The 21,644-nt window shown below is 63.2% G+C and overlaps 2 protein-coding genes across 2 annotated transcripts; both read right to left on the bottom strand.

Moving 5' to 3' along the window:
- Positions 1-5,777: 5,777 nt before the first annotated feature.
- On the bottom strand, positions 5,778-13,052 carry MST1R (macrophage stimulating 1 receptor). The gene is made up of 20 exons (XM_066558178.1): positions 11,835-13,052; positions 10,470-10,658; positions 10,264-10,389; positions 10,016-10,186; positions 9,660-9,829; positions 9,394-9,571; positions 9,162-9,307; positions 8,893-9,054; positions 8,657-8,750; positions 8,325-8,552; positions 8,099-8,245; positions 7,863-8,022; positions 7,689-7,781; positions 7,379-7,612; positions 7,215-7,295; positions 6,961-7,142; positions 6,778-6,887; positions 6,517-6,682; positions 6,301-6,437; positions 5,778-6,224 (listed from the first exon to the last, which is right to left on the bottom strand). Exons 1-20 carry the CDS (start codon positions 13,050-13,052, stop codon positions 5,957-5,959), a joined length of 4,260 nt encoding a protein of 1,419 aa, XP_066414275.1. The 3' UTR covers positions 5,778-5,956.
- A 1,893-nt stretch (positions 13,053-14,945) lies between these two features.
- On the bottom strand, positions 14,946-20,164 carry MON1A (MON1 homolog A, secretory trafficking associated). The gene is made up of 6 exons (XM_066558179.1): positions 20,019-20,164; positions 18,621-18,762; positions 17,925-18,392; positions 16,967-17,732; positions 16,724-16,871; positions 14,946-16,268 (listed from the first exon to the last, which is right to left on the bottom strand). The coding sequence occupies exons 2-6, from the start codon at positions 18,745-18,747 to the stop codon at positions 16,128-16,130; spliced, it is 1,650 nt and encodes a 549-aa protein (XP_066414276.1). The 5' UTR covers positions 18,748-18,762; positions 20,019-20,164; the 3' UTR covers positions 14,946-16,127.
- Between the last annotated feature and the right edge of the window lie 1,480 nt (positions 20,165-21,644).

The raw sequence follows: 21,644 nt of genomic DNA, 5'->3' as shown, positions 1-21,644 counted from the left end.
TCATCCCGTTGGAGCCAGGCAACTTCTCCTCCAGCAGCAGGGCCAAAGGCTCTACTCACTTCCCTATGACAGGGTTTGTCTTTGTGCAACAGCCTAGGGGAAGGAGGGACAAGAAATCGGCCACCCTGATTCTCCTACCTCTGCCCACAGCCCAGTGTGGGACCAGCCCTGGGTGGGCAGCACAGTCCCCAGGGTACAACAGGGCACCAGTCCCTGCCCCAGCCCCCTTGCCCCCCACTCCTCACGCAGTGCAGCCACGTGTGCAGAGCCCCCCCGAGGGCTGTGTGCCACACGCTGGCATTTGCTGCCCATATGGTGCTGCTTCTGAACTGCACCCCCACTTCCCTCCCCTCCCACCCCTGTGCCCACCAAACCCCAGCTCCCCAAACCTCCTGAGGGCCTCAGCCACCACAGGGTGTGGCCATGCACTCATGGGACCCACAGCCCTCTCCCACCCATGGGTGGGAGACACCAGGGTCCCAAAGCAGCCTGTCTCCTCTGCTCACTGGAGACCAGCCAGCACTGCAAGGGACAGCCAGCTGGGGCACTCCCAGCACCTGTCCCCTGTGTGGCACCGAGCCCTGCCAGCCCCAGGCCTATCACCACCCATGCTGGGTGATTAAGGGTGTGTGAGAGCAGGGGGAATTTGCAGGGCACTGTAGTTTGAGCTTCTAATCAAGAGTTTAATCATTGTGGCTGGCAGCAGAGCTCCAGGGTTATTAATCTCTGCACCTCGCGGGGACCCGAGCGTAAGCCATCATTACCCGGCAGGCACCCTGTGCCTCGGGGCTGCCCGGCGCTGCCTTGCAACATGAGGGATGTGGTGGCACTTCTCCATTGTCCCCTGACCCTGGCTCGTGTCTGTCACCTCCTGGCAGCAGTCTCCTGCCACAGGCTCCCATCGCTGTGCTCTGGTTCCCTCCTGCTCCTCACTCTGTTCAGATCTTGGTCCACTCCGTGCCCCGTTTTGGGGTGATGAGCTTTGCTGACCCCAATGGCGTTTGTCCTTACAGTGCCATGGCCCACTGCCCCATGCACCCACTCCCTCCCCACTACAACCCAGAGCTGAGTGTGGGATGGCATGGCTTGTTTGGGGTGATATTTCCTACAGCACCTCTGGAGAGAGTGAGGCTGGGATGCCCAGTGTGGGGCTGCCAGGGCTGGGGGCAGCACCTGGCTGTACACCTCTGCCTCAGATGGGGGACATGGGGTAGGGGACACATGCACATACCCCCCTGCTTCATCTGGGGGACACCTGGCTGTATCCCCGTGCCCCAGGAGGGTGCAGGGATGGAGGGCCAGCCCAGACGGTGCTGGGGGATGCAGCAGGGGGTGCTCAGCACATTTGTTCTGGGGTGCAGTGGGATGCATGTTCAGCATGTCTGTGCTGGGGTGCAGTGGGGTGCAGTGGGGTGCAGTGGGGTGCAGCGGGGGGTGTTCAACGTGTCCGTGACTCAAGCACCACGCGGCACCGCATCCCTGCGTGCTTGCCATCGCCATGGCAACCGCCAGGCAATCAGCGATAATTGCGCATGTCGGCCCGGCAACGGGGCCAAATAAACCCCATCCCTCCTTTCGGGGGGCCTGTGGGGGGCAAGAGCAGAGAAAAAGAGGCGGTGCAGCTGCTGATGGCCACCCCTGGCCCTTCACTGGGATGAGTGGCAGTGGGGGTGCACAGTGGCAGGGCTGCCCTCCCCACAGGTGTCCCAAGGCACCTCTGTGCCTGGGAAGGTGTCAAGGGACACAGCCAGAGAGCCACTCAGTGTGGTCACCAGGCACGGTGTCCCCTGCAGTGCCACACCTCGGCCAGCCCATCCCGGTTGGTGACCACGCTGTGTGTGAGGACAGGGCTGCCCCACACCTGGCTGAGGACAGGGCTGCCCCACATCTGGCTGGGCACCACTGGCCGTGGCTGCTTGTCCCTGGCCAGCCTGCTCCTGATGGGGGCTGTCCCTGTGCCAATGACAGCACAAAAAGCCTTGTACCTCTCCAGTGGCTTGGTTCCTGTCGCCTCCGGGGCTGGCTCTTGTACCTGGAGCCCTGATGGGAAAAGGGGGCTTGTTTTCCACAGCGTACTCCTGCATCACAGTGGTGCCATGGCATCAGGGTTTGACTCCCCTTCCCACTGAAAGAGCTTTGGGGGTCCCCTGGGTCTCTGGCAGCACCTGCAGCCGCAGGGACTAGGGTGCAGGGAGGCTGCTCAGGGCTCAGGCTCGGGGAGAGAACTGTCCCCAAGGGAGAGGACCAGGACCAGGACCAGGACCAGGACCAGGACCAGGACCAGGACTGGACATGGCTGGCACTGATCCTAGGTGGGTGCTGGGATGGGCCAAGCCTCCCCAGTGAAATGCCAGTGCTGTCTCAGGGGCAGAGAAAGGAGAAAAATATGTGCCTTATAGCCTGGAAGGCTTTGGGGTAAAGTAAAGCTTCCTGGAGGACAGCAGAGCTCCCCAGGGGCCAGCAGATATCCCCAGAGGACAGCAGAGATTCCCAGGGACCACCAAAGCTCCTCAGAGACCAGGAGAGGTCCTCAGGGGCTACAAAGCTTCCCAGGGGCTCCTGAAGCTCCCCAAGTACACCAAAGCTCTCCGGGGGCCAGCAGAGCCTCAGGTGGGTGCGGGGGTGCCCCGGGCTGTGCAGGTGCCCCCAGTTCCAGGTTCCAGGGCCAGGCGGGGAGGGCAGAGGGCCAGGGCTGGCTGCGGGGTGTGGGCAGCAAGGACTGGGGGTGCCAGGGCAGCCCCCCCGCCGCTCACAGGCATCATTAGCAAAACTTGCCGGTTTCTAAAAATGGCACGTCGGTGCCGCGGCGGCTGCTCTTCACGCCCGCTCCCCAGCACCGGCAGCCGCTAAAAACAGCTCGGCGCTGCCTGCTGCCTGCTGCCACCCCTCACCGGGACGGCTGGCACCGGCGACCACCGCCTCACCCAAACACTGATTTAGCACAGTTTTGCCCGTCCCCAGTCCAGCCCCCACCCCGTGGCACTCGCTGCCCGCCCTTTGCCGGCAGGAGCCCGCAGCCGCTGCCGAGGGGCCATTGCGGCATCACCGGCGCACGCCGTGCAGCGGGTCCCGGGCGGTGCCGGTGGCGGGACCGTGCCCTGCCCTGCCTGGGCACCCGCAGCCCCGCGTGCGGCCACTCATGTTTTATAGATGGCTCCGATTTTAATAATTAATGCCTGCTAACGACAGCACTTTCCCCAAATAAAACATTTAAAGTGCTGTGTGTGCACGGCGCGTTGCCGGGATGGGACCCCGGCTGCTCTGCCGCAGCCGTGGCGGATGGGCACGGCACGAGGGGCTTGGCACAACCTGGCACAGCGTGGCACGGCCCGGCACGGCCTCACCTGCCCACAGCTCAGCCGAGTGCTGCACCAACCATGCCCAGCCACACAGCAGCTCAGGGTGCCACCACCCAGTGCCCATCTGTGGGTGCCCAGGTGGCACCTCTAAGGCACCCCCCAGCTGCGGCAGGGGTGCCAAGTGCCATGCAAGGTGCCACCCTGAGAGGTCACCTGCCTGTCCCTGGAGCCGTGGCAGTGGGAACAGTGCCAGTGCCAGTCCCAGCTAGCAGCATCGGACAGGGGTGGGCACATGCCAGCCCTTGGCATGGAAGTCTGGGCGCTCGCTCCTCACCTCCCGCAGCGTAATTAGGGCAGGATAAATGTGGATTAGCATGAAATCTGTCATCTCTGCGAGCACATTCCTGGGGGGAGGGGGGCAGCCTAAAGCGGGGGCCGCCCACACACACATCACCGTAACCACACCAGACTTGTGAGCTAACAAGCAGTTCACTGTGCCATCCCAGTGCCAGCACGGACAGCCCTGCTCCCTCCAGGTACCCTGCTCCCACTGGCTGCTCCCACAGCTGTCCCCTGTGTCACCAGACAGCAGGCCTGGCATGCATCTGCCACCCAAACAGAGCCCTGGGCACCCACTCTGCTTCATGCTGAGGGGGGCAATTGCCAGGGTGCCAGCTTGTCCATCTGTCCATCCATCCATGCACCCACACATCCATCCATGCACTCATCCATCCACTGATCCATCCATCCATCCATCCATCCATCCATCCATCCATCCATCCATCCATCCATCCATCCATCCCTCCATGCACCCACACATCCATCCATGCACTCATCCATCCACTGACCCATCCATCCATCAATCCATCCATCCCGGCATCCCATGACCTGCTGGTGCCCCAGTCAGCCACCCTGGCTGTCCCCCAGGCATGCAGCATCCCCCAGCACCAGTGCCCAGCATCTCCCATTGCTGGTCCAGCCCTAATAATCACACAGTGCCAGGCTCTTCCCGTTGCCACAGCAACTCAGCAGCGAGCCGAAATGGTGCTGCTTGGCCTTCCATGTGCGAGGTCAGCACCTACACTGGAGGTCATGGTCACCCAAAACCCAGGCCAGGGGAGCAGAGCAGTCGCCCTGTGGGGAAACTGAGGCACGGTGCTGGGACCCAGCTGCACTAAAACCACCTCGGGCACGTGGCGGTGAAGCCTGCAGGTGTGAGGCGTGGGGGAGATGGACAGCTTGGCTGATGGGAGCTGATACGGCCCCGGGCTCCAGCACTGCTTAATGAGCAGCTGAGGGGGTTTTATTTAAAGGAGTGTTGGCGGCAGGGCCCGTGTGCCTGGACATGGAGCAGGAGCAGTGCTGCCCACAGCCACACACCGTGGGTGTTTCAGCATCCCTTGCCCCTCCTGGGCTTGCCCTGAATATCCCCTGCCACGAGCTCCACTGTCCCCTGCACAGTACTGAAGCAATAAAGGTGTCGTTAAGTGAAGCTGGTAATGACTCTTGGTCACCAGACAGCAGCCCCCAGCCTGGGGCAGTGTGCCCCACTGGACCCTGTGCAGGCAGGCAGGGTGAGCAGCAGTAGATGGGCTGGATGCCATCATGTCCTCACTGTGATCACAGGTCCTGTGGTCCCATGGCTACCTTAGTGGCAGGGACACTGTAATCCCATGCCCTGGGCTCCATGGGTACTCACAACCCCAAGAGCACCCTGATCTGATGCCTGGCCATCTATCACCCCAGGAGCATCATGATCCCATGGGCACTGCAATTCCATGCCCCAGGCATCCATCATGCCATGAATCCTGGGGGCAACATGGCCCATAGGCCAGGACTGCAGGGGCATCATCATGCCATGCCCAGGAGCATGGTACCCCTCACATGCCTTGTGCCTCACAGCCACCCTGCCAGGGGCTGGATGTGGCTGGGAGAAGGACTTTTAGCAAAAGCCTCCTAAACATTCCAAGGTCAGAGGGCCATGGTGGGACACAGGGTGCAGAGTGGGGCCCTGGTGTGGCAGGCAATGGGGGATGGTTCCAGGGTGGCCACAGCAGCACCATTGTGCAGATGCCTTCCTTTCACTGACACAGCAACAGTGGGTGCCCCCTCCTCAGTGTCTCCCATGAGGTGGGTGCCCCAGGAGTGGGAAGACACCTCACCCATGCAGGGGCACAAGGGTGCTGCCAACCTGGGGCACAGGCCCCTCAAAGACACAGCCTCAGCCAGGGAAAAAATATAATTAGTTTTTAATGAGTGATTTGAACAGCCAAGAGGCTGGAAACTCCATGGGAGCCCTGGGAAGGCCAGTCACCCAACAACACCCGCTGGGTATGGGGCCCCACAGCACCTACAGCACCCATTACTATGGGACTGAGCCCCAGACCCCAGAGCACAGACTCATCACTGTGGGGCTGAGCCTCTCACCACCCAGCCAGTGCAGGACTGAGCCCCAGAATCTTGTGGTGTGGGGCTAATCCTGGGGAGCAGCCAGCAGGGTCTGGATGTGAGCCATGGGAGAGCACTCCATGGCACCCAGCTGCCTCCCAGCACCCATCCCATAGGGAGGGTGCCCATAGCATCTGCCTGCACACTGCATCCCTCCTCAGGGGAGTGTGCATGGGGGTCTGGGAGACCCCATGGTGCAGGGAATCCCATCAGCACACAGACGTGTCGTCGTCCTCCTCTTCTTCCTTCTCTTCTTCCTCCTCATTATGTTTATCCTCATCCTCACTATCAGGCAGCTGCCCCGGGGGAGCAGGGGGAAAGGCAGGACCCCAGTCCAGGTTGGTGTAGGTGACAGTCAGGTTGACATAGTGCTCACCATCCAGCGTGGCCAGGACACGCTCCAGCTCACCCACCAGCCCAGTGAAGGACGGCCTCTCCTCGGGCGCTGGCGCCCAGCAGCTCAGCATCACCCTGTACCTGCAGCCACACCCCAGTCAGTGCTGGCAGCCCCCAGGACAGCCCCTGCCACCCTGCCCACCCCAGCTGCACTCACAGGGTGTCGGGGCAGTGAGAGGGCTGTGGCAGGCGTCTCCCCTGCAGCAGGTAGTGGGTCATGTCGTAGGGGTCCACCCCGGCGTACGGCGCTGCCCCGCGTGTCAGCAGCTCCCACATGAGCACCCCGAAGGACCACTGCCGAGGAGAGAGCTGCCATGGGTGCACAGGCAGGATGGAGATGGGGGATGGGATGGGGAGGGGGGGTCATGCCTACCACATCAGACTTGGTGGTGAATTTTTGGGTCTGGAGGCTCTCCAGCGCCATCCACTTGACAGGCAGCTTGGCGTGCCGGTGCTGCTGGATGCTGTAGTACCCCTTGCCAAACACGTCCCGCGCCAGCCCAAAGTCAGCCACCTTTACCGTCAGCGTCTCGTCCAGCCTGCAGGACACCAGGTGGAGGTGGGGACTCCTGGGCACCCCCAGACTCAGGCAGGTACCCTGGGGGGGAGGTCTGGGGGGCACAACCACACTTACATGCAGTTCCTGGCTGCCAGGTCTCGATGCACAAACTTCTTCTGGGCCAGGTACTCCATGCCCAGGGCCACCTGCAGCCCGAAGCCGATGAGCTCCTTCATTGTGGGGCTCTGTGAGTTGGGAGTGGTGAGCATGGAGACCTTGGCACCCATCACTTCCCACCCACCTTGGGGTACCCCCTACCCGCTCCTGGCTGCGGATGAACTGGCGCAGGTCCCCATGGCGCATGTAGGGCAGGACGACAAGGGGCAGCCCGTGGCGGGGCAGGCACACCCCCAGCAGCGAGAGCACCTGCGGGTGGTGGAAGCTCTTCATGAGGATGCCCTCGCGCAGGAACTCCTCCACCTCCTCCAGGTCCGTGATGCCTGCGGAGAGCCGAGCTGTGGCCGTGCTGCTGCTGTGCCATGGGAGCACGCACGGGAGGGGGAGCTACTCACGGTGCAGGGACTTGACAGCGCAGTGCAGGTCCCCCAGCAGAGGGTCCGTGTAGGTGCCATGGTAGACGCTGCCAAAGTGCCCTGCAGGGATGGGTGGCACAAAGCTGGCACCACACACATTGGGCAGGTGAGGCCACAGCCAAATCGGGGTGCCAAAGAGTCACCTTTGCCGATGACCTGGTGGCGGTGGGTGACAAGCCGCTCCTCGGGGATGAGAATGTCCTTCACTTCCTCCAGCAGCTCCGGCCGCAGATCCTCCAGGCAGCAGGATGTGGCCCTGAGCAGGGGCATGGGGGATCCCCCGCCCGCCGCACCAGCCCCAGCACTGCCATTGGCACCGGCGCCGGTGACTCGTGTGCGGGGCCCCACGGGCCCGGGAGTGCCCGCTGTGTTCAGCACTGCCGGGACAGGCAGAGGCGGGGTGAGGGCTGGCAGCACCCAACACCCCGCCACCCACCGGCGACACCCACTTACCCAGCACCTCTCTGTAGTCCACGCCAGGGCGCTGGGTGGTGACGGGGGGGTCGCTGCGGCCGGGCTGTGCCAGCAGCTCCAGGTTCTCCGTACCTGCAGGCAGCAATGGGGTGGGTATGGGGTGGCATGGCAGGGTCTGGGGGCATCAGGGTGCCCGACGAGCACGGCACTCACCCCGCCTCTTCTTCCAGCGCCAGCGGAACAGCACGGCAGCCAGGATGCAGCAGAGCAGGAAGGTGATGCCGGTGCCCAGAGCCAGGCTGGCGGCCAGGTCCAGCGATGTGGGGGGGGACAGAACCCAGCCCAGCGCCTGACAGGCTCCGTTCACACAGATCTGGAGGATCAGGGGCTCAGCAGGGATGGGGTGGGGGACACTGGGGCGGGTGATTGCCCACCCGGGGGGTTCCTACCTCCACGGGGGCCCCTGCGGGGGGCAGGCGCAGCTCGCGGGGCAGGCGGCATGTCACCTCGTTCTTCAGGACGCTGGGGTGGCAGTCCAGGCCCCCCACCGTCATGGTGATGTTCATGCAGGTGGCCACGGCATCCAGCCCCAGATGCTGCCCAGAGAGAGCACCGTGAGCTCGGGGGTCCTGGCAGTGGAACCCCTGCTCCGGCTCACCCCACTGCCCCACGTACGTGCACTTCGATCTCATCCTCGCCGGGCTTGAGGCGGAGCCGCCTGCCCTCCTGCTCCAAGGAGTACACCTTGGGCCGGGAGTAGTAGCGGAGGCGGAAGAGCCAGCGGCCGTCGGCGCCATCCAGCAGCACGCTCAGGTTCCCCAGCACCACCTCCACGTTGCTCTCGAAGGGGAAGGCTGGGCTGCGGCACAGCAGCCGGTCCGGTGCCAGCGGGTCCTTACACTCCTGTAGGCAGGGAGATGCTGAGCTGGGCTCGGGATGTGCCCGGGGGATTGCCCAGGTGGGGTGGGCAGGGCCGGGGGACGATGGCCCCACACTCCGGTGCTTACTGTGGCTTGGGTAACCACACCAGCGGCTTCAAAGCGGATCTTGGCGCGATACACGGAGTCCAGGTGGGTGCCGATGATGGTGAGCAGCGAGCCCCTACAGTAGGCAGGGATCAGGTTCCCCGGGGTGCACATGGCCCCCAGAGTGCTTGCAATTGCCAGCACCTCGTCCAGCCCAGCCAGGGCAGTGGCAGGACAGGGCTATCCCTCAGCCCGGGTAAGGGAGCCCACGCACTCACTCATAGCTGCAGCTGGGGACGATGGCGGATACGGCGGGGTCAGGGCGGTACTGGAAGGGCACGGGGGCCGGGAACTCCTCCCCGTCGATCCACAGGGCGACCCGGGCTGCACCCAGGCCACCGGCGGCGGGAGCCGTGCATTGGACTGTCCCATTGTCCTGCCTGGAGACATGACAGCCGTGGCTGGGGGGACAGTGGGACTGCAGGGACTCCCCGTGCCCATCCCGTGCTGGGGACCCTGCAGTGCCAGGTGCAGGGCAGGGGTGTACCTGGGCTGCCCACTCAGGGCACACTCGGAGCCATTGACCATCACCCGCCAGCTGCTCCCTGCTGAGAGGTGTTTGCCATGGAGTGAGAGGTGGGTGCCACCCCCCCGGGGGCCGAATGGGGGGTGCAGGGCACTGACGTGGGGCTCCTGAGCAGAGATGGGGTCAGTGGGATGGGTGAGTGAGCCAAACCCCCCCCGACCCTGCCAGGGGCACTGCCAGTGTGGAACCGTACCACGAAGATGAAGCCTCCGAGGGTGGCGGAGCCGTAGACTCGGAAGCCAGAGGCTCTGGCAGGCTCCTCCACAGTGAGCACCACGTCGGCTGGGCCCCCCAGGGCTGCCGGGCCCCCCGGCTCCAGCTCACACACCAGCACATCCACAAACTCCTTGCGGCGCGAGGTGGGCAGGGGTCTGTGGGACAGTGATGGGGATCAGCCCTAGGCCGGGGGCAGCCCCAGAGCCCTCCCTGCAGCTGTTCTCTCCCAGCACCGCTGCACACCTGATGCTCTCGCTCTCCTCTGGCAGCACGGTGCAGCCTCGCCATCCCACTGCCACCCGGCAGGCGCCGCGGGGGCTGCGGCCGGGGTCGGGGTCCAAGTGGGAGCGGAAGGTCATTCCACAGAGTGTCACCCGTGTCCGACCCTGCAGCGGGGCGCTCCGGGGATGGAACTGTGGGAGAGGCACCTGTGTCACCCCAAAGTGCAGTGACTGTTGTGGGTCCAGAAATACCTTCTCTGAGGAACACAATACCCATCCCAGGGAGGGGGTCCCACCACACTCCACCCCATTTGCCACGTCCCTCCCCATCCGAATGCTTGGAGCTGTGAGGAGCAGGGGGACACAGCGCAGACCTACGTCGGTGAGGACGGGCGGGCAGCTGTCCTGGACCCAGTGGCTGGGGCACTCGTGGCGGTGCCTGCACCCATCCCCACACCAGCCACAGCCCATGAAGCGCTCGGCCCGCAGGCAGCGCTGGCACGTGGAGAAGTGGCGACAGCCAGGGCCAGTGACGTTCAGGAGCCACACCTGGGGACGGAGAGTGGAGGTGAGGGGGACACATGGAGCTCCATGCCCACCCTATGCCCCTCAGAGCCCCCACTCACCTTGGTGCCAGCAGTGAAGAACAGCGAGCGGCTTTGCAGCCCCATGGCACCTCGCACTGGCCCCGGCTCGCCCAGGGAGAAGTTGGACAAGGTCAGAAGGTAGGAGCTGGAGCGCTGGAGCACCATCTGCAGCAGGGCAGAGCAGGGTGCTGAGCATACCCCACAGCCTGCCAGGACCTGCCATCCCACCCGACCCCCCATCCCACCTGGAAGACGCGTCCTTCTGCTGTGCCCAGGTGGGCCACAGTGACGTCTCCCATGGCAGTGACGAAGAGGGAGGTGAGGAGGACACCTGTCAGCTGCCCGTTGAACAGGTCCACTTTGTGGGAGGCAGCAGGGACAAGGGTGGGCTGATCCCAGCAGCTGGTGTTGACCACCGGTGCTGAGAGGTTCACCTGTGGCCAAACATGGGGTGAGTGACTTGAAGCTGGCCCTGGCACCCCGACTCCCACACCCTCACAGGTAGGCACTAGCTTGATTTGTGAGATATTTTGGGGCAGCACCAGATTGCTTAAGTTCCCCTCCAGGCTGGGAAAATTTTGGAGAATAAACCACATTGGCAGGCCTTCCCTCAGTCCCTCATGTGGCGTCAGATCCTGCCCTCCCTTCCCACCCCATCTGGATGTAGTTACTCGTGCTGGCACTACAGGATGCTCACTCCAACCCCAGTGTTCCCTGAGCCCTGGAGCTCAGCAAGGGGCTGGGGTGGAAGAGGGACACCAGGAGCCATGGGGTCCCCACAGGACACTCCCAATGCAGAGGGGCTCAGGTCCCCTCTGAGTTTCTCGTGCTACAGTGTGAGTCAGCGGCAGTGAGCTGTCTGCCCTTTGCAGGAAGAGGAGGGGATTTGGCTGCACCTTGCCCTGAGCCTGGCTGAAGACACCAAAACTCATGTCATGTGCTGGGATGAGGGGGCCCTGCCAGGGTGCCCACCCATCTGCATCCTGGCCATGCCAGGGCTTGTACCTGGGACACGGTGTTCCTGCCCCGCGGCCGTGGCAGATGAGGAACCCCGGTGACTAATTGCACTTCCGCCTGCGGTTTATTTGCCCAGAGAAGGCGGTGGCTGGGCCTGGGGGACAAGGCAGGAGCAGCCTGCACCTCACACATCCAGCCTGCCAAGCACCGAGGCCCCATGGCTTTCCCACCCCCCACACATAAACAAGATGGAGAGGGTGGCTGGGGTCCAGGAACAGTCACCACGGGGGCTGGAGTCGAGGCTGCCGGGCAGGCCATACCAGGAGAGGAATTGGCCCAATGCATGACAAGTGGCAGTGTGCCCATGTGATAGCACATGTACCATGGGGGGCTCACAGGATCCCCACCCTCACCCGGCCTCCTCGGTGCAGCTGCCAGAACGCAGCAGCCCCCGCAGTAGGTAGTGGGTGGATGCTGGGCTGACTCACACCTGGATGATACCGCTCTCCCCCTGCCCTGCCCTGCCCTGCCCTACCCCACCCCACCATCCACCCCGCTACACCAGCGTTTCCCAGCTCCTGAACCCACTTTCCCACATCCCAGCCAACCCCCAGGGTCCCCAGGCAGGATGCGGCGCAGGGTGGAGCACTCACATTGTGTGGGCAGTACTCCACCGGCTGGAAGAAACTGAGCCCCCGCAGCAGCGGCTGGTGCCCGGTACCGCAGCACTTCTTCATGCCCTCCTCCATGGCCTGATTGAGGAGGCGCAGGGGGAAGGCACAGACTGCCGAGTTCTCCTGTGGCACTGGGCTCTCGGGCCGGCTCTCGGCGAAGGCACCGAAGAGCACCGTGTCGGTGTCGTTGATGCCGAGGTCGCGGGCCAGCCGTGCACCGGGCCGGGCAGTGTGGGCTGCCTGCAGCACATTGTAGGCGATGTCCCTCTCAGCATCCTCCTCGCCGCTGCGCCGGCGCCGGCGCTTGGACTCAAAGCGGCAGTCGAGGACAAGCTCACGGTAGCGGCGGAGGTGACGCTCGTGGGTGCTGAGCCGCGCCAGGCGCGTGTGGTACGCGGCTGATCCCGGCCGCTCCGGCTGCACCATCAGGAAATACACGTGGTCCCCGTCGGCAAAGGAGTGCACGTAGTGGATGGTGTAGTTGTCGCGGTATTGTGGCAGCACCGTCAGCCACTGGAAGTCATTTGAAAAGCCATCCAAGGTACCCTTCAGGCGTCGGATGGACACCGACTGTGGGCTGTACCGTGCTGCCACACTGCTGTCGATGGTGGAGCCGAGGTAGAAGACAGAGGCGTAGGAGGTGGCCACCACAGTGGCACTGGTCCCCAGTGGGCTGACCACACAGTCAGGGCAGAAGGCAGGGCTGTTGCCTGTGGCCGAGTACAGGCAGTGTGTGGCTGTGATGGCCACCTTACCGTCCCGCACCTCCAGCTGGTGCTGATAGCACAGCCCATGCTGTGCCGTGCCACAGCTGTACAGCCATGGCTCCAGTGGGTCCAGCACCAACAGGACATTGTCCGTGTCCTCAGGGCCATCTGTGGTGACTGGGCACAGGCGACAGATCTCACAGTTAGCACTGCCCACTGGGCCGGTGACAAGGATGGAGAGCAGGCGCAGCTTGGGGCTGACCAAAAGGATGTGGTTGCGGACGGCCACAAAGGCAGCGACTGGGCCATCGGAGTCAGTGAAGACAGCAACATTCTGGATGGGGCTGCCAGCATCGAGGCTGGGCAGTGTGTAAGGGATGGAGAAGTTCCTGGTGGAGCTGTAAGGGATGCGGGGACACTGCCAGGCACCAGCACCCAGCAGGGCCAGGGCGAGCAGCAGCCAGAGGCACACACAGCACGACAGGCCCATGCTGTGCAGTGCCACTGGTGTAGAGTTATCGATGGTGCTCAGCACCCAGCAGGCTCAGAACGTATGGAGGATGGGCCACCATTGCATCTGCCAAAATAAAAAAGGAAGGGCTTTACACACTTATTTTAGGTGAGGACCCGGGCACAGCCACAGCCGGGTGTCATTTGGGGCTGCCAGGGTTCCCAAGGGCCAGATGACGATGGGTAGTGCCGAGGGAGGATCAGTCACACCAAACTTCTTCCGAAATACCATGAGTAGGAGGTGATGCCAAGCTGCCTGTGGCAGAGGGACAAATCCTGCCTTCTGCCACCTACAGACACTGCCTGTCACCCCGGGGCATCTCTGCCCTGCAATGACCCATTCCAGGGACTGGGATAGGGACCCTCCCTGCCCCCGGGACAGCAACGGGGACTGGGGATCCCTGCGGGACTAGGACAAGGCCCCCGCCAACCTCCCAGGACTGGAACCCTGAACTACCCCCGGCCTCCACCCCCGGCCCCGCCGCAGCTCACCAGGTCCGGGATCTCCACTGGCTCCGGCTGCCCCCGCCCCATCCGTCCGGTCCGGTCCGGTCCGATCCGAGCGGTGCCGAGCGGCAGGGCGCTCACCTGGGCGCTGCCGTGCCGTGCGGTGCCGTGCCGTGTCGGGACAGGGCGGAGCGGAGCGGGGCTGGGACGGAGCAGGCGAGGCGGGACGGGACGAGGCGGGACGGGACGGGGCGGGACGGGGTGGGCGGGTCCTGCCCCCGCGCCGCCCGGGGCTCCCCGAGGGCCGGCACCGGCACACGCAGCCCGGGGGTGTGCGGGGGACAAGGAGATCGGGGTACCGCTGGGCACTGCCGGGGAGACAGGCACGGCTGGGCACGGTGCCCGAGAGGCGCACGGCTCTGAGTCGGGGCCGCTGATCGGAACACGGATGCAGGGCTGGCGCTCCGCCTCGCTGCCCGCTGCAGGTCCGGGGGGCCGTCGGGGGTTCCCCGTGGCTGGGAGGTGGCTGCCAGCAGCATCCCTGGGTATGAGTGGGGTCCTGCATGCCGGTACCCCGTGGCCCCTCGGCCGCAGCACCCAGCCCCGCTGCCACAAGGACAGCTGACACTGCGACACATGGAATGGAAATTGCCGCTTCCCGCGGCAGCACCCCGTTCGCTGCTCGCTTCCAGGCCAAAAGGGCACCTTGAAGGTGCGGCAGGCTCAGCACCGAAGTTTCCAGCTGGGAGAAAAGAGCAGGGCTGGGGGAGCCACAGCTTTGCCAGGGCAGCTGTGAGGGTTATTTCTGTTGTGCCCATTCTGTGTCTCATGTCCCTTTCCTCCCTGGTTGCCAGCGGTGGCAGGAGGTGCCAGCACCTCTGGGAGTGACTGCAGAGTTCGTAGGGATGTGGGGAGATCCCGATCCATGCATGGATTTGCCCTCCAAGTGCCCTGCTGCCCTCAGACAGGCCCGTGAACCCCAGCTTTGCACATGGACCTTTCCTCCAGGTGAGCGCGGTGCTGGGGACTTTGGTCCCAGGAGCGGCTGGCCTGCCGAAAGTGCCCTGTGCCTGCCGCCTGGCCAGCCCCGGCCCCCCAGGCTCCCGCCCCGTGTTGTGCAAGGCCCGGCAGTTCTGCTGGCTCCGGGCCTTACCCAAGAGCTCCTTCCTCCGGCTGCGCCTCTCGGTTTCGACATGAGCTGGCCGTGGCCAGCTCAGCCCGGAGATTTTGCCGCTCCCAATCTCCAGTCAGCGCCGCCTCCTGCCAGCACAACCCCGGCAGCCCCGCACCACTCCCAGGCAGCTTTCCTGGCTCCCAGCAGATCCCCGGGGCTGGACTGCACCGTACCAAACTTGGAGCAAACTTCCTGCCCAGCTTGGTCATCCCCCCACTCCAGTGAACATACAGGAATGCGACAAGACTCAACTTAGGGTCCAGATAATGTTTATGAGCAAAGACAAGCGATTACACTCTGGCAGGAGCATAAATACAGGAGCAGATCCCTGTGCTAGCTCTGCCGGATCCTTCCCAGCTCCCTCTGTGCAGGGTGTCACCCTGATGGCTCTGCCCCTCCTCAGACACCTATTCCAGCACTATTCAGACAGACCCAAAACATGGAGTCGGGCCATTCACAGGTGCTCAGCCCCACACCAGTGCCTGGGGTGGCCAGGGAGGTGGAGGAAGCTCAGCATAGCTGGCTTGAGAGGCTGGGTTTGGGAAACAGGTGCTCCCGCGCCAAGGGGAAAACTCTTAATGGGCTGGGGAGCTCCATGGCCCTGTACTGGGAGGGGTCTCCAAGGAGATGTGCTTGAGCTGCCCCTTTAGGATCCATTACCCACAGCCAGAACCACGAGCCCACAAGCAGCCTGACAAACACCTCAGCACCTTGGCTCTCTGGAGCTCCCGTGTCCCTGTGGTGAGGTGGGCAGGACCCTGCTGACCCACCCTGCCTGCCAGCATCCCCAGGGACAGACATCCTTTTCACAGCCACAGTGGGAAGGGTCCAGGCTCATACAGATGCCAAGGGGGCAAACCCGCTCTGGGACTGCAGAGGCTCCCTGGCACTTGGGGGGTCCAGATCCCCCAAGGCAGGGAGAGGAGCAGTGTGTGCCCCAGGCCAGCCCTGTCCCTCGCCTGGACAGTGTCACCCGCCATCTGCGGGCACAGCAACATAGGGCTCCCCTGAGTGCTGCCACATCTCCCTTGGGGACCCCCACCCTTGGCACAGCCACAGGATGTCAGAGAAGGGAGGTGCCAGGCACAGCAAGCAGGACCCTGGGGCTCTGCTCACCTCTAGTAACCTGGGGTACCAGCAGCCCCACTCCAGGACCCTCACAACAAAGGATGGAGCTGAGGACTGTGGAGGAAGAGCAGGCCCCCCAGCTGGGGCACTGCCTGCAGCTGAGAGAAAGTCCTGTTCATCCCCTTCCCTTTCCTGTGCACCCCATCTCTACCAACCAGGCTGGACAGTCCTGCAGGTGGGGTTTCCCTGTGCTCTGGGGTCCCACCATGCCCTCTCCCCTGGACACACAGCCCGGAAATCCCTGGGAATGGGCTCCCCAGCACAGCGGGGGCTCTCCCAGCTGCCTCCATGCCCTGGGTGATGCCCTCAGTACGTCTGGGGCGTGAGGATGAAGAGTCGGTCTTCCTCCTTGCGGATCCACTTCATGAGCTTGTTGACAGCATTGATGGCGCCAGCCTTGGTCCCCAGGGGACTGTAGCATACGTAGAGCTCAAAGGCATTGGTTACCTGGGAGAAGGACAGGACATATGCTGGGACCAGGACTGTGCCCCACTTGGGACTGGCACTCCTTCTTCCCCCATGGGCTACCAGCAGTGGGCAGAGGGGCTCCAGTGCAGGGACACAAAGTGGCAGTGTGGTATCCTAAATGGGTGGCATCTGGTTTGCTCAGAAGTGGGAGAGCCAAACCCTGGGGTTTGCCCCACAGTGGGTTTTTCTCTACAGCACTGAGTTCACAACAGGACATGGCACAGCCCTTGGTGCTGGAATTCACCAGCTCCCACTGCTACCCCTGCCTGTCCCTCCCTCACACAGGGGCAAGCTCACCCCCAAAAGGACCACATACATATGCTGGGGTCCTCCCTGGGGACCACGGAGCTGGTGCTGTGCAGTGTTACCACCCCCTTTCCCCACCCTGCAGGACCACAAAAGACAGGCTCACCAAACCCCACCAACAGCCTTACCCACGCCAGGAGGTTCTCGCGGGGGCCTGTGAAATAGATGTTCTTCAAGGGCCGTGAAGAGTTGTGGGCCCGACTGTGCAGGTACTGGTAAAGCCCCAAGAGCCTCTCCTTCTCCTCCTCCTGCACGTACGGAGCCTCAATCTCGGGGCTGCAGGAACACAGCACCCCATTAACCCACTGGAGAAGGGGCTTGGCCCATGCCACATGCCACAGCCTTGGCCCAGCGCTTCCCCAGGGCCTCACCTGGTGAAGAGCCCGGAGCTCTTGGACTTGTAGATGAAGTGCCGGAGGTCAGGGATGCCCACCTGGGCAACGCTGTAGAAGGGGGTGCGCAGGGCCTCGTGCAGAGCGTGCTGCACCCCCCGCCGCCGCAGGCGCTCCTGGAAGCGCCGCTTGCAGTCGGACACGGTGAAGAAGTCCTCACGGTCAGTGGAGACCAGCAGCAGGCACAGGTCCATCTCCTGCTCCAGGTAGGAGATGTGGGCGTGGAAGAAACCGCTGGAGTTGAACTTAGGGAGGCAAATGGGAGTCCAGGCTTCACCCTCCCGGAAAGAGGAAGAAGAGCTGATGAGGTTGAAGAGCAGATGGAGGTCAATGGGGTGGAGGAACTGATCCTTCTTCCTCACGAGAGACACCAGCTGGTTCCCAGACAGCAGAATGGAAAAGACCAGGCTCTTGGCCTTGGCTTGCTGCAGGCTGCTGCTGACAGCGTCCCGGACGCTGGCGGCCAGGGGCAGGCAGCGCACAGCGCCCATCAGGAAGCTGGGGTCATGGGCCATGAGGTCCAGCAGGTTGTCGGTGATGCGCTCGGAGCCAGCCAGAAGCCGGCGCAGGTCATAGTTCTGCTTCTGCTGGAAGATGTGGTTGAGCTGGGTCCAGGTGAGCAGGCTCAGAATCTGGTAGTAGATGTAGAGCAGCTCGTGGGCAATCTCCTGCTCCGACTGCCGGGTGCGTGCCACTGCCACCAGCACCAGCGGGCTCCTCCGCACGAAGACCACCTTGTAGCCATCTGCTTGGGAGGGAGTCCCCGGGGGGCCGGGGGCAGACCTGTGAGCCTGGCTCCCCCGGGCTACAGCCAGGCTGCAGCCTCTCCCCCCCGCAACCCGTCTGTCCCTGGGGACAGATGACATGGCCCGTGGTGGCAGGCACATAGATGGGCAGGCTGTGACCCCCCCCATCCCCTTCCCCCCCAGGGCGGTACCTGCATGGATGGACCGGATGGCGTTTTTCTCGGCCTCCAGGAAGGACACCAGGGCCATCATGACACCCATGGTGCTGGACAGGGCCTCCTCAGAGCCATAGCGGGAGTACACGGGCTTGCCCGCCTCGCTCAGCACGAAGACGTGCTTCCGGTGCGAGCGCCAGGCGTCCATGGTCACGTCCTCCTCCTCCTTCCCTGACAGCACCGAGTCGCGCCGGGTGGTCTGCGGGGATGGCTCCAGCTTCCCCTCCTTGCCTGCCCTCATCTCCTCGTCCAGGTCAAGGGCCATGCCCGTGAGCTGCGTGCTCAGCTCGCTGAAGTCCTTGCTGATCTGCTCCATGCTGCTCTGCTCGGCTGGCTCCCCCCGCCTCTCCTCTGGGCTCCGCGCCGCGGCCGCCCCGTCCTCAGGACTGGTCAGGTCCTCGTAGGAGCGGGTGTGCACGAACATGGCTCCCTCCTGGCCTGCCCCTGGGAACAGCGGCCGTGCAGCATCCATCCATGTGTCCCCCATGTGGGGGAAGAATGCACAGGGGACCTGACTCCTCTCCCCATCCTGCAGCACTTTGTGGGTGTGGGTCCTGCTGGTGATGAGTGGGCCCATCTCCCCCTGCCCACAGGGCTATGGAGGTCCCAGCCCACATGAGGAACTGCTCTTTCCCCCCCTTGCTTCCCCCTTTGGTGAGCTGTGCTCCATACCTGGCTCCGTGCCCTGCGCCAGCCCCGGCGTGGGGCTCTCGGACCTCTCTGTGTGCTGCCCATCTCCTGGCGCCAGGGACCCATTGGGGACTTCCCAGCTTTTCTTCTTATGGACATCTGCAGCCATTCCTCGGGGCAGGACCTGCATGTGATCCACAGTGTCACCCCTGTGTCCCCTCACTTTTAAAGCAGGCCCTGAACTGCTCTGCTCTCCAGCGGGGCCAGGCCAGCACCCGTGGCCCAATCCCGCTGGCTCAGCAGGCAGCTCCGAGCCCTGGTGAGATGTCAGGAAAGCTGCTCTAATCCAGCAGGATTTCCTCTCTCACACAGCCCCAGCTCTTTCCAGGCCCCTGGCCACGGCACCTTTCATCCAGGCTTGGCCCCGATTTCCCCTGTGAAAGCTGCTCAGGCTCCCTGTGCAGCGAGGGGGAAGGGCCACGGCCCTGGATGGGGCCTGTCCCCACACCTGAGATCCCAGAGGCCTCGTGTTTGCAAAGGGAGGGGTTTATGACCCTCCTGGGACCGGGTTAGGTGGCTGCCATGGATGAGGCTGGTGACACTCCTTGTGAGTTGGCACATTTGGCATCAGCCCAGGAGCTGGGTGCCCTCCCCAGCAGAGGCCATGCCTCCAGCCTGCTCCTTCCTCCCTTCCCTGAGAGAAAACCAGCCCAAAAGTGAGCACAAGCAAAAGCAACAGGAGGCAGGCAGGCTGGTGAGGAGCCTGTGCCTCTGAACCTGGCTGCTGGGGAAATTCACGGACCCTGGGCTCTGCTCTGTGCCCCGGCACACCTCCTGCTCCCAAATCCAATCCCACTAACGCTGCACCTGGGGGAGTCAGACCAGCCCCCACAAAGTCCTGTGACAGCCCTGAGTGGATCAGGGCCCTGTTCTTACCTGGGGGAGCTCATGCAGCCCCCACCCCCAAACCTGTGACAGCTCTGGAGGTGTTGAGGAACTGGCTCAAAGGTCCTTTGACTTTGGAGTCAGAGCTCCGTCGTCCCCTGGGGAGCTAAATCCTCACCCCACAAAACCTTGTGACAGCTCTGGAGAGTACTGGGGAACAGATAAGGGCTCTGTCCTCATCTGGAAGAGTCTGTGACAGCCCTGGAGAGTGCCGGGGAGCTTTCTGGGACCCCCTCCGTACCTGGGGGAGCCAGACACCCCACTAAAATCCTGTGACAGCCCCGGAGGGTGCCGGGGAGTGGATCAGGTCCCCGTCCTCACCTTTCCTCCTCACCCTGCTGACCTTCCCGGGGGCGAGATTCACCCCAGGAGCCCCCCGGCCCAGCACGGACCCACCCCGACCCTTCCCCCTCCGGCGCTGAGGTGTCACCGCTCCTCAGCCCCAACACGACCCAGGCCCAGGACCCCCCTTAATGACAGCGCGCAGGGACCCACCTCCGCGGCTCCTCCCGGGGCCGCCCTGCAGCCCCCCGGGCACAGCCTAGGCGGGTCGGAAAAGGGCCCGGAGCCGGCGGCGGGCGGTCACCTCCCGCCCTACCGCCGGTCCCGGCCCCGACCGCGGCGACACCCCCGCCATCGCGGCGACCCGCCGCGGGGCATCATGGGTGTTGTAGGCGGTGCGCTCCAAGAGGGATCACAGGAGTTGTAGTCCGTGAGCCCAAAGGACACGGCTGAGAAGGGGCGGCAGGAACGGGGAGATAGAGACTACAATTCCCAGCATCCGCTGGGTACCCCAGGGGGAGGACGGAGCCGGAAGTTCCGGGTTCTCGCCGTGGCGGCCGTGGGGCCTGTGCGAGGCGGGAGCGGCGGAGCAGGAGGAGGAAGAGGAGGAGGAGGAGTAGGTGATGAGGGTCTCTCGAGAGATAAAGGGGATCGCCTGGGATAAAGGGGATCTCGCTCAGTGGGGTGGGAGGGTCGAAGAGTGTCCCGAGGGGCTCCCGGGATGGGCTTGCCCGGGGTACAGGAGGGGAGGCTGCGGAGTCCATGAAGCGGGGGGGTTGTGTGTGTGTGTGTGTCTGTTTTGGATCACCCGTGGCTCAGGAACAGAGTGGGGCTGGGCCGGCCTGCTGCGGGGGTGAGGCTCGGTGTCCATCAGAACCTCACGCCCTGGTGGGATGTGAGTTGTGGGGTTGGGATGCTCGGCCCCTGGGTCAGGATACGGTATCCCACACCGTGGTGTTGGGGCCTGCCACGTGTGTATCGCTGAAGCAGCTGTGGTGTTTGTGGCTATCTCTGTGGTGTTTGCGGCTATCTCTGTGGTGTTGTTCTGAGGCCCTGATCAAGATTGGGGCGTTTTTGCACCAGGTCACATGTGCGTCCATCTCGAAATGTTGTAAAAGGGCTGCAGCAAAGTGGGCTGGATTCGTGCTGGGATGCAGAGGGATCTGATGGGAGCTGTGTATTAGTGAATTTAATCCCAACTGATGGGCTAAATGAGATTTTGGGCTATGAGTAAAGGCTTAGGTGGAGGCAGGATGTGGTCTCAGTCTGGTGGAGGCCACGTCAGGCGGTGATCAGGAACGACTGGAAGTGATGGCAGTGACCCAGTGACCTCCCGTGCTCTGTTTTTAAAAACAATTGGCACCTCGAGAGGCTGGTGTTGCTGCTGCTGTGTGGTGTTACTTTTGGCAGTGCTGCTGAAGGTGAAATTCACTTTCCTATCCTGGCAGGGTGTTGGTAGTGTGAGTCTTTCCCAACATCCACTGGTTGGGAAGGCACTTGTGAGACAAGCAAGGTCAGGATAGTAATGGGGTGGGATGTGTGTTAGGAATTCACTCAATTGTCTCTAATTCATGTTTTTAGAAGCATCATACAGATGAAAAGTATGCACATCTCCTTTTTTTAAATGTAAATCCTCCAGCCTGACACCTATGAGAGCCAAAATGGTTCCCTCTCCCTTCACTTCCACGTGTCAGTGACCTGCTTTTGATATTTTTTCTGAGTTAGGGATCTCTAACTAACATTGGATGTAACTGCCTTTCTTGGCTACTTGCAGTTTCTGTTCCTTGGGGAATAGTTTTCTCTTGTACCTCCTGCAGTACTTAGATTTCACAGAGGCCT

This window comes from Molothrus aeneus, chromosome 12, assembly GCF_037042795.1.
Source record: "Molothrus aeneus isolate 106 chromosome 12, BPBGC_Maene_1.0, whole genome shotgun sequence".
Lineage (NCBI taxonomy): Eukaryota > Metazoa > Chordata > Aves > Passeriformes > Icteridae > Molothrus > Molothrus aeneus.
Note: the sequence above shows the minus strand (reverse complement) of the source record. Positions and strands in the feature narration are given on the sequence as shown.